Here is a 12,440-nt window from a genome sequence, read left to right as displayed (position 1 = left end):
GAGGGAAGCATACCTGCAATCTGTGCTCCATCCACCTCATGGTGACCAAAGAAGTTCTTTTGTCAGCTGGGCTCTACTGCTGGTAGTCAAGCTGGTGCAGTTATTCATGAGGTGCTGTACAGTTGTGATCAAATTTATTCAACCCCTACTGAAATAAAGTGTTTTGGCCAGTTTGACATTGATTTTGATCATTTCAGTCATCTTATTTACAATTATATCAAAGAGGCACTTATAAATTAGACAAACATAACATAATATTTATGATGGAATAACCACAAATGTCTTTACTGTGCTCACATCATTATCAGTTTTATTCAACCCCCTAGTGACATTATTTTTTAGTACTTAGTACAACATCCTTTTCCAGTTATGACAGCTTTCAAGCGTGAAGCATAGCTTGACACAAGTGTCTTGCAGCGACCTATGGGTATCTTAGCCCATTCTTCATGGGCAAAAGCCTCCAGTTCAGTCACATTCTTAGGCTTGCGCACTGCAACTGCCTTCTTTAGGTCCCACCAGAGGTTCTCAATTGGATTTAAGTCTGGTGATTGCGATGGCCACTCTAGAATGTTCCAGCCTTTCATGTTCAACCATGCTCTAGTGGACTTGGATGTGTGCTTCGGATCATTGTCCTGTTGGAAGGTCCAACGTCTCCCAAGCCGCAGGTTTGTGACTGACTCCATCACATTTTCCTCCAAGATCTCCTGGTACTGAAGGGAATTCATGGTACCCTGCACATGTTGAAGCTTTCCTGTACCATTAGAAGCAAAACAGCCCCAAAGCATAATTGACCCCCCGCCATGCTTCACAGTAGGCAAGGTGTTCTTTTGTTCATAAGCCTGGTTCTTCCTTCTCCAAACATAGCGCTGGTCCATTGTCCCAAACAGTTCTAATTTAGTTTCATCTGACCACAGTACACTGTCCCAAAACCTTTGTGGCTTGTCCACATGACTTTTGGCATACTGCAGTCGACTTTTCTTGTTCTTTGGAGTCAGCAAGGGGGTGCGTCTGGGCGTTCTGGCATGGAGGTCTTCGTTATGCAGTGCGCGCCTTATTGTCTGAGCTGAAACTTCAGTGCCCACATCTGACAGGTCTTTTTTCAGTTCCTTAGCAGTCACGCGGGGATTTTTCTCCACATTACGCTTCAGGTAGCGCACAGCAGTCGCGGTCAGGATCTTCTTTCTGCCACGACCAGGTAACGTTTCCACTGTGCCCTTTAACTTGAACTTGCGAATGATACTTCCGATAGTGTCTCTTGGAATATTTAACAACTTCGCAATCTTTTTATATCCATTGCCATTCTTGTGAAGAGCAATAACCTCTTCTCTTGTCTTCTGGGACCATTCTCTTGCCTTCACCATGCTTGGAAACACACCAGTAGATGTCTAGAAGGAGCTGAGTATCACAGTCCTTTTAAATCTGCCTAATTGGTGCTTATCATGCTTGATTGCTGCTCGTTGACATCCACAGATGTTTTCAATACCTGATGGAAAACACTGGAATGAACCTCTGTTCTTAGGAGTGGTAGTCGTAAAGGGGTTGAATAATTGTGTCAATGAAGAAATCACAAAAAGGCCATTTAATACTTTATGACAAAAAAATTGATGCTATCTTAGTTACATTTAGTTCTTTAACAAGTCCTTGTAAGATTTCATTATGAACACAATTACAAATGTGCACTGAATTCCATAAAACCCTTCGCAGCATTGGGGGTTGAATAAATTTGATCACAACTGTATATCCTACCATACACACCATGAATCGGAGTTGTTTAAAGTGTCCTTCCATTCTCTGTTTGTAAGCTACCTTGGCCTCTCTGATACCTTTCTTCAGTTTGGATCTGGTTGCACTGTATAGTTGTTTAGTATACCAGAAAGTTATGTTGCGGTCTTTTAACAGGAGTTAGACATCAATGTTTTTTGTTTTGTTAGTGGGTTTACAGGCCTGGACCTGGCTGCACTGTACTTTTTTATATAAGACAGAACAGTAGATTTAGGTGTTAATGTCCTCATCCACAATTAAATTCAAATCAGCAGCACAAAACTGTGACATTTGCAAGGGTTGTGCAGGAAGCTGGGACAACACAGAACAGTGCATACAATATATATTTGTATATAGAGCACAAGTGCATAAAAAAAACCCCAAAAGACAGTCATGCTCTCTACCCGAAACAACAACAGACAAGGGATAAGGACAAGACACACACTTAAATACACCGACCATAACAAGCAACATGTGCAACACATTACCATATGACAAGAGACAGGTGCTACAGATAATAGACACACACGCTACAAAACGCACATGGAAATAAACACCTAGAAGAACAAATCTAAACACAGGGATATACCCAAAGGATGCAGATACTTGAGACAAGACCAAACTAAATTCAGACTAAATTAACTCTTAACCCAATATTATAGGTCATTTTAGGTTATACCCCAGAAGTTTGATGAAAATTTAATTCCATTGATCCATTTCTTACTGGAAATATCAAGAAAAAGGTTTTCAATGTAAACCTTGTGAATCATTTGAAACCATTTACTCCTGCAGTGCTTTATAATTAAATATGAAATGGTATTTTGCTATTTTGGTTTTGTGTTCAAAGAGGTGCTCATTAATGCTCTGCGTAAGCCTTTTGTGCACCCTTTGGTGACGTCTGCATCAATGCAACACAGATCTCACAGAAGAAAGTAAAATGTCCCAAATGGCTTCTGTGAGATCTGTGTTGCATTGATGCAGACATCACCAAAGTGTGCACAAAAGGCTTACGCAGAGCATTAATGAGCACCTCTTTGAACACAAAACTAAAATAGCAAAATACCATTTTATATTTAATTATAAAGCACTGCAGGAGTAAATTGTACAGAAGCCATTTGGGACATTTTACTTTCTACAGTTTGGAATGTCATTTACAATGCCTATATATCTTATGTATTGCACTTTGCAAGAATCACAGTGGAATGTGAAACCGACTTTTCAAACGGACTTCGTTCACATTATCGTGGAACTGTAAGAAAGAGCTCCATCTGCTGGATATAAATTGTTATTTTATTTTCGTCCGAATGTGTGTATCTGCGTCACAGCGAAATATTGTTGCTGTTCAGGAAACGATCATAGGCCTACAGCGCGTTTAACTTGTCAGCAAAGGCGAAAGGTTTACTTTTATTACCTAGAACATTTTGTGACAAAGAATCATGGTTAAAGTGGCTTTCAACACGGCCCTTGCCCAAAAAGATGTAAAAAAGGACAGTGAGACGCTTATTCCGGACGAGAAGGTAAATATTTACATACATACACACACACACACACACACACACACACACATATGTATGTATATATATATATATATATATATATATATATATATATATATATATATATATATATATATATATATATATATATATATATTGGAAATGCTATGATATTGAGACTCGAGACTTTTACTGAGAGTGTCCTCTCTAACTATTAAGGTGTGTAACAAGCAAGGTTTTTGTTTGACACAAAAGGAAAAGGTAACACGTAATTTTCACTAGCATACCGTCGAATAAACGACGTTTAAAACCTATTCCCTGCCTCTTTCCGACTTTTAAAGGGACATGCAAGACTAGTCGAACATTTATTTTAACAGTGAAACCTGGTTCAACCTGGACAACTGTCATAATAATTTCTCATTTTCTTGGCATAAAGGGCCGATAATATGTTTATATTTTGATCCCTTCAGACGACTACAGTTCCAGGCACTGTACAATTGGCTGACGCTAGAAATTATAGACACCTTTCAGGGGACGTTTGCGCGCTGTGGTTCCGTGTTTTAATTGAGAATGCCAACGAGAAAGCCTTTTTTTTTAGGAACGGCATATGCTCAAGACAGACTGCTGCCAACATCAAAGAGCGTTTCTGTAGGCATGTAAGCTTTTTGGCTTATAAACATTGTTCCACGTAGAACCTGTAGCTAAAATGCGGTTATGTAATTCAGATTTCTACCTACAGTACACTGTATGCTTGCAAAATGTGCCCAGAGACGCTGGGCTGCAAAAGCATAATATAATATCTGCTCTTTATAGTATTCCTCGCTGACCTGTTGGTGGACTTGACTAAAATGACTTTGAAATGAATTTTGTTAGCTCCGTGATTGCTTATCGAGCGATCTTCTGAGGTTGTTGCACATGCCCGTATCAGAATCACAGTTTATTTCCTCATAGTTTTCATATGCAGTAATGTTTGTATCTATTGTAACTGCTACAGTGATGATCAAACCTAGCAAACTGTCCTTATCTGTAGGCCAGTATGGTGTTACCCAACATAGTGCTGGTTCCTTTTGATCGGTGGTGCACATTCCATAGTTTAAATATGCGTACGTTTACCGATTTTCATAATGCATCCGTTCTGTGCGCTACGTTAGGACATTATTATAAGGCTAGAAACATTACCAGAACTTCGGCAGTGAGTGAATTCTTATAAGGTGGTTCTTAAAGGCGAGGGCATAGTGTTAGGAAGGAAGAAAAGTCAGAAGCGAAAAATCACACATAGTTCACAATCACAGTATTGTGACATAAATTCACTTATTAAAATGACATTCTCACTCTATACCACTACTGTACTGCAACGTTGTCGTTTCAGTCTCTAGTTGCAACCGTTAACCTTGTGTTTACTGTAATGCTTTTGTTTTTTGTCACATATGTCATGTAAAATATATTTGTAATATGAGCATATATGCTTGGATGTGCAGGTCTAAAGTAAATGTTAATGATTTAATCACGATAATATTATCACTATATTTCTGCAGACAATGATAATTTAGTCAAGTGTCACCCAAGTGCAGCGAGTGCTCTCTTTTTGGGGGATGTGCATTACTATAATTAGTTACATCATAATATTTTAATTACCAGATTCTTACTGTAAGAAACACTCTACAATGTTTTCACTTTGTGGCACTGGGCCTCTGCCCATATGTACAGGCCCTCTGATGTTTGATTTAAATATTCCCTTTGCTAGTATTAACATATTGTGAACTCCATTTTAGAAGCATTAAAATCCATGTAAGGTCAGTGCCTTGGTGAAAGTATTTAATACACAGTGATTTGGTGCATGTAAGGGGCCTTACTAAACTATCTAAAAAATTTCATATGCTCTTACACGTTATGTTTTATGAAATACAAAACTTGTTGGGACAAGTTTTGCATGTGTGTCACTCGCACACTATGCAGTCGTGCTCCTAATCAGTTACCTGTAATTTGACAGAAACCCAGAAAATATTGACGAATGAAAGAATATTTTTGTTCATGAATCTTGTAAACTGGTATAGTAGAAAAGCATATTTTCATTCAAGGAAATCACTTTTAATGTTGCTCATTGTAGTCCGTTTCTGAGCACAAGAATACTGTTGACTAAATATTGTAACTGTATACCTACCACAGACACCTACATGGTGGGTGTTTCTATGAAAACAGACAGGGAGTGTACACTGATAATAATAAATGTATATTGCTTTTTTTGTTTTGTTTGTGTTAAACAAATGCAAACTAAAGTTTAATGCACTGAATCAATATTTATTGGATTTTTACTACTGACACTTCCTTAAACCACCCATGGCTTTCTGTTGTGCCACTGGACTGTTTTATCAGCCGTTTCATGTTTCTATGATTTTCTTAAGTTTGGGGGGGGGGGTTGAGTTTTCCAGTACAGCTACATGGCCATGGTCAGGGCATGGTAGTGGATTTTGTAGTCATGGGAAATTCATGTTTGGTCTCTCTGTAATCATATTTGTCAGTATACATATATGTATTGATCACTCTTAGTAATGAGTAGAATGGAAATCACTTTATTATGGTATATTGAACATATGTTAGGCCTATTACTCATTGTAAGCCTTAAGTGCTTGTAGGCTCTCTCCTTCTCTCTCTCTCTCTCTCTCTCTCTCTCTCTCTCTCTCTCTTTCTCTCTCTCAATAGTGAATTGTGTGTGTGGGCACTCCTTGTGAGATGAAAGCAGACAGTCCTGAATGTCTCGGGTCTGTAGATATGGGTGTGCCTGGCGTCAGAATGGTATATCTGGCAGACCCAGAGGAACAAGGAGGACTTGGCCCAATGACCCTGGCAGGGGAGAGGTTGGCCCAACAATGAGACCTAACATGCTTAACTCGTGTCACTGAATTATGATGTAATCATGTCGCAAAATAGTATAAGAACCATGGTCTGTGAGAGGGGGGTAGCTCTCTCTTTGAGTGTGTGTAACAGATCTCTGGATCGACCCATCTTTCTGTCTTTAATAAACTTTGTAATTTACTTTAATTATTCTTGCTCACCATTAAGGTTCAAAATTTCAACGACAGTACCAGCACACATTTTTATCAGCAAGAGAGTTGCTAGAGATTTACATCCTGCATCTCCAGCCCAGTTCCTAGAATGAACAGAGTGGCTACAATTCTAATGTAGAACACCTGGTTCCAGGATCTTGCTTCGGAAGACCATAAATAGTGCAATTAAGCTTGTTAGATACTGGTCAGAGCCAGAGTGGGTCTCTCTTTGTTGTGGAACAGTATTAAAATGAATAATAATAAGGCATTGTATTCATGCCACAGCATGGGTAAGAGAGTTCCATGCACTCTTAACAACAAAAGAGAGAGACGGCTTTCCACCGTCTATAAGTGTATGTGCTGAGGATGAAAAAACTGATGCTCAGTTCCCACAAAATGGGTTCTGCTTAAAAAAATATCCACACATAAAATCGAAATGTATATCGTGGGCAAATACATCTGCAAATAATGTGAACACAGTACCAAATTTTTATGTACTGACTTGATTTTATGTACTTTTATGTGCTCATATGGTTAGTGGTGGAAAGCCATGTCTAAAAAAAAAAAACCTGAAAGATGAATGCAAAAATCTCTTAAATGTAGACCCTACACCTATAACTAATTGTTTATTTTTTATCTTTATGTAATTTGTTACCTAATCTGTATATGTGCACAGTGTATCAGATTTTGTTTCTTTGTCATCAGTTGTATAATTTTTATCTTGACTGTTTGCAAATAGCTGAGTCATCATGTACTATTGGTGACATTCCAAACCAACCTGTCATTTTTCAACCTTGTGAACCACGAATGCACCCACACATTTTTACATATGCTTTAGAATCACTAAAGCATGTCAAATATGTTATGTATATTTCCCATATAATGTTATCATATGCTTGTAAATAAATTAAAATGTCCTATTGAATGTGGGTGCATGTGCTGAGCAGAGCAAGGTTTTGTGAAGTCATATAAACAGGCAAGGGTCAAATTCACAAGTGAGTTATTCATATTTAATAAAAATATACAAAGGACTAAATCAAACAACAGAAGCAGACAGACATGAACCTCAGGGCTGAAACACAAAACACATGGCTGTTTCACAAATTACCAGCACAGACTACACAGAAACCAGGGTTTAAATGCAGGACAAACCAAGGAAAACTAAGTACAAACACCAGGGATTACTAATGAGGGGCGGGGTTACAAACAAGAAGGAGGGAACAGAAAAACACTGAAACCAGACTAAGAGGACAGGTGGAGCCAGGCATGACAGTTGCACAGATGGTCATTTATGGCATTGTAGAGAGGACACTGCAGAGTAACCTGTCTAATTTATTTTCTAAAAAAAAAAATTTTAGGACCCTGAGGTGGTGCAGTTTGTGGGTCGCCAGTCAAGAACATGGTGCTGGTGCTTCTGTCTTGGATTGGCTCTCATGCTGTCTGGCCTGGTCGTGGGAGGAGCTTACCTGTACAGGTACTATGTATTGGAGGTGAGAACACCACGATTGCTATGGCAATGTAAACACAAAGAGTGAAGTTAATTACAGGAAGCTTGCAATTGCTTTTGGAGGTGTGGTTTTTGGATGCAAGGTCTTTGGAGACTTGGTTTTTAGATGTGTGGTCTTGTGTTGTCAGTGAACTGAAACCATAATTTCTTCTGAGCTACTCCCCAGTGGATATCCTCAGGGAAGTTCTACACACAAACATTCTGTTAGAATAGCCACTGACTGACTGCCTGGTTTTGCACTGCCTTTGTGAAACAGAAACTCTATAACAGCTGTAACCAGATGCACAATTTTACACTGCAGTCGTCCGCTAAAATGAAGAGGTGTTGTTTTCCTAATAAGGGCATGTTGGCAGCTATGCCTGTAGTGCTGTAGTGGTGTGAATATATTGAATGCTGCATAGTTCCTGCTCTGTGTCCTGTAAAATCCTGAAATATCAAGGCTGCTGGGTTGCACTGGGACTGTTCCAAAAACAGGCTTTACTTGGAAACCTATCTCTCCTGTATGAGTCACTTCCATGGAGGTGAGCTGCTGAGCCAGGTCCCTTTCACACCCTTTTAGAGAGCACAAGTGGAAAAAGTCATGTCTCACTCCTTAATATAGAGCACAACTGGGAAAGGTCACGTTTTTCAATGCCAAGTGTATTTCCTTCCCCCCAGCTTTAGTAAGATTATGCCTGTTTAAAAAGAATGCAAAAATATATTTGTGCAATATGTGTTTCTCATTAATGTGATTATGGTCCTTCCTCTTTGGGTGTGTGTAGGAGGGACAGGTGTTTGTGTGTGGGGTGAAGTATCGTGAGGAGGACTTCATGATCCAGGAGGAGGAGGATGAAATGCTGGAGGACTCTCCAGTGGGCCTACGCATGGTGAGCGAGCGTGTGCATGTGCTGCAGGACCAGGAGGTGGAGCTCATCAGTGTGCCTGTGCCTGAGTTCAGCGACAGCGACCCCGCAGACATCGTCCATGACTTCAACAAAGTGAGAAATACACGCAGATCACTCCACATTACTCCTCCACATTGCGATGGGCAAGGGAATGCAAAAAAGAAGGAAAAGGGGGGATTTAATGAGTAAAGTGCACCAACGCAAAATCCATCACATAATCCTAATGAAGGATACAATAACCAGCAGTCAACTGGTACATAAACATAAACAATGATCCTCAGGTGTCAGATTGCCTAATGGAAAACACCCACCTGAGGTGCAAACACAACATCACAACGACAGGACAACGTGAAATACTGCCACTGTTAATGGGGGTGGCCAGCAGGGAGCCCTCAATACCTTCCCCACAGCCATGTGGCCAGCAGTGGCAGGGAGGGAGGGTGTGGGGACACAACAGGGACACACTTCCAGCTGTCTTCGGGCTGTAGAAACACACACAACATACAACACTGATACACATACAGCCTGAAGACACCGCCAGGACAGAGTCCTGGACTGATTGGGTCGTCAATTATAACCACAACCCAGTCAAAAGGACCCTTGCACATTTGCAGTGTTCTGGCTGTTTTTCCTCACATAAACACAGTGCGTGTGCAGGCTTCCTCCCCAGGGAGCGGCTGTCCCCCTAGCCTAGGGGAGACCTCCTCTTTCGGGGATGGTCATCACAGAGTGTACTATTCCACCTAACCCAGTGATCCTGGGGGGAGCCTCCACCGTTATGGAGGTTGCCTCCTCCCCAACGCCCTCTTCCTGATCTCCCCGAGCATGACCGGGGATGAGCTGTTCAGACTGGATCCATCTAGCCCCTCTCTTTTGTGTGGGCACAAGTGCAGCTGCAGATGCACCCCAAATACATCCGTTTGCTATGAAACGTACACGACTGCTGTAACACCACTGCTTCCACTGTAGAACTAGACATTAATAACTTTGCACAATATAGTGTGGGTTTTAGGAATATCCAAAACAAAAATCTTCCTAAAAGAAAGTCTTCCTCTACCTCTGTCTTAATTTATATCTCTACCTCTCAATGTGTATGTGTATGTTTGTGTGTCTGTGTGTTTATTTTTTATAGGTCTTGTATTCTGTGTATGTGTGTATGCACGTATGGTGGGTGTGTAGTGGTTATAAACTGTAACAGTGTTTATTGTGTGGTGTTTTTACTGTGTTCTCATAGTGTGTTTGTGCTGGCAGAGACTGACTGCATATCTGGACCTGAACCTAGATAAGTGCTATGTGATCCCTCTCAATACGTCAGTGGTCATGCCACCCCGAGACCTTGTGGATCTGCTCATCAACATTAAGGTGAAGGGTTGTTCTCCCTCTACAGGTCTCGTTTGGCCTTTGATGTGCAGTATATGTGGTGAAAAATTGGAGTTCAAAGAAATAGACAGATTTTTCTTTCTCTATATATGTCTTTCAGGAAATTGGCGCTTAGCTCTATATATCGGCTAACGGTTAAAAAGAATAATTGATACAGAATGCAATTTTTAACAAGGAATGGACTTCTTAATATTCATTTACTGAAGTAAAATGTAAAGCTGTAAAACATGTAAAAAATGTAAAGAATAGTTTAGCTGTGTTTAAGGATTACAATTTGAATCACTATTATGAGAGTAAACATGCAGAGAAATACAAGAACTAGACTGATGCATAGTGGGCATGGGTATCTGAAAATTGGATAGCGAAAATGCAAAGGCAGCAAGGATTTTTGATAGAGTTGCACTCATCCAAACATGCAGCAGTCAGTACCAGCTGTTTGATATCCCACAACACTGCAAGAAACAGTAAGACATTCTCTGATGGGGAGTTTGTCCAAGGATGTTTGGTGGACTGTGCTGTGCTAATTTGTCCTGAAAGAAAAAGAAGCGTTTGCAAATCTGTCTCACTTCAGGATAACCACAACAAAATAGATCAAGGCGAATTTAAATATTCAGCTGCAAAACAAAGCAGATATTTTTTTACTTTTTTTTTTTTCTAGGCTCTGGATGAAAGTTGTGATGATACAGCCCAGTTACTGGTCTTTATATGTGGAATTATAGTGATACAGCCTAGTTATTGTTTTGCAGCTGAATATCTAAATTCCCCTCAATCCATTTTGTTGCGGTTAACCTGAAGAGGGACAGATTTGAGATACTGAGAAATATCATATAGTCATTATTATACCATTGCCAAAATAAAAAAAATCTAATATGTTAACTATCTGTGTCCATTGGAGCTAGTTTAAGCTTGAAAAGTGTATTGTTTGCTTGTGTGTGTGTGTGTGTGTGTGTGTGTGTGTGTGTGTGTGTGTGTGTGTGTGTGATCAGGCTGGCACATACCTGCCACAGACATACTTGGTGCATGAACAGATGATGGTTACAGAGAAGCTAGATGAAGTGGATGATCTGGGCTTCTTCATCAGCAGACTGTGCAGAGGGAAAGGTACCTACCGACTTCAGCGCAGAGAGACCATACTGGGTAAGTACACACATATATGCACTGAAATATATATGCATACATGTATGTACTTTTATACTTTTACTTGAGTGAAAAGATCAACTTCTACAAAAGTATTTTAAAACCCTAGTATCTATACGTTGACCGAAGTAATTAATGTGAATACATTTGACACCTTTGATGTACTGACATACACATACAACTATCTGGAGATCAGTATGTGTAAATTGGTTTCTCTTTCTTGGTAGGCATGCAAAAGCGTGAGGCTCTGAACTGCCACAAGATCCGCCATTTTGAGAACAAGTTTGTGGTGGAGACAGTGATCTGTGACCAGTGAGGAAGCAAAAAGAAGGCGTTAGCAGAAGCAGTGAAACATCTTTAAGCAGTGATGTTGCAACCACAGCTTCACTTTGAGGAAATGGCACCCTTTCTTGTTCTGTTTCATAAGCCGCCATCTCCTGTATTTGTAGCTACAATGTGATGTGTTCATGTTCTCAGTTTAAAAATCACTTTGATTTCCCTAAACATGTTTAATATTCTTGTCTAATACTATTTTAAACAAAACATTGGGGAGGGTGCAACAGATCTGAAGTGTGTCTGTGTTTAATAATGATGCTATTATATTCTTTATAGTTCTTTAAATTGATTAAGACGGGTCCAAGTACCACTTGTTCTACTGATATTTGATTATATGTATTTGATATTTAAGGAGTGTAACAGAAAAATGTAAACATTATACAAATCTGTGTAAAAATGATTGAGATATAGACTGAGTATATTTTTTCAAAATCACAGAACAAATTCTGCAGTACAATTGAATATTTTTTTATACCACTAAAATGTATGGTACCATCATGTTTGGTCCCAGTTTATTTTAGATATACATAGCCTTGTGTTATTATTCTGATAATTTACAAAGGAAAGGCAATGAGATATAATGGAGAACAATTAATTCCCAGAGCTATAAAATTACTAAAGAACATAGAATTGTATTCGCTGAAAATAGGCCAAATATTATTTTCAATTTCAATTTAAACATTCATACAATTATGATAATTTCTTAATTAAACAAGAAATTGTTTTATAAGAGGAGCACAATTTATGGAAATGCTTTGTAATTGAATGTATACACATAAGACAATGATCGCTTAATTTGTGTGTGTGTGTGTGTGTGTGTGTGTGTGTGTATATATATAAAACCTTTCTCTAAGATGAACACAAATAATAAAGTCATAAACCTTCATTCCTCTAA

General features: G+C 39.3%; 1 protein-coding gene across 1 annotated transcript; it reads left to right on the top strand.

The window, feature by feature from the left end:
- The first annotated feature begins 3,071 nt into the window (after positions 1–3,071).
- Positions 3,072–12,440, top strand: itm2bb (integral membrane protein 2Bb). The gene is made up of 6 exons (XM_077002047.1): positions 3,072–3,278; positions 7,660–7,791; positions 8,570–8,785; positions 9,944–10,054; positions 11,059–11,209; positions 11,437–12,440. The coding sequence occupies exons 1-6, from the start codon at positions 3,198–3,200 to the stop codon at positions 11,523–11,525; spliced, it is 780 nt and encodes a 259-aa protein (XP_076858162.1). The 5' UTR covers positions 3,072–3,197; the 3' UTR covers positions 11,526–12,440.

This window comes from Brachyhypopomus gauderio, chromosome 4 (genome assembly GCF_052324685.1).
Source record: "Brachyhypopomus gauderio isolate BG-103 chromosome 4, BGAUD_0.2, whole genome shotgun sequence".
Taxonomy (NCBI): domain Eukaryota; kingdom Metazoa; phylum Chordata; class Actinopteri; order Gymnotiformes; family Hypopomidae; genus Brachyhypopomus; species Brachyhypopomus gauderio.
This window is presented reverse-complemented; position numbering and strand designations above follow the sequence as displayed.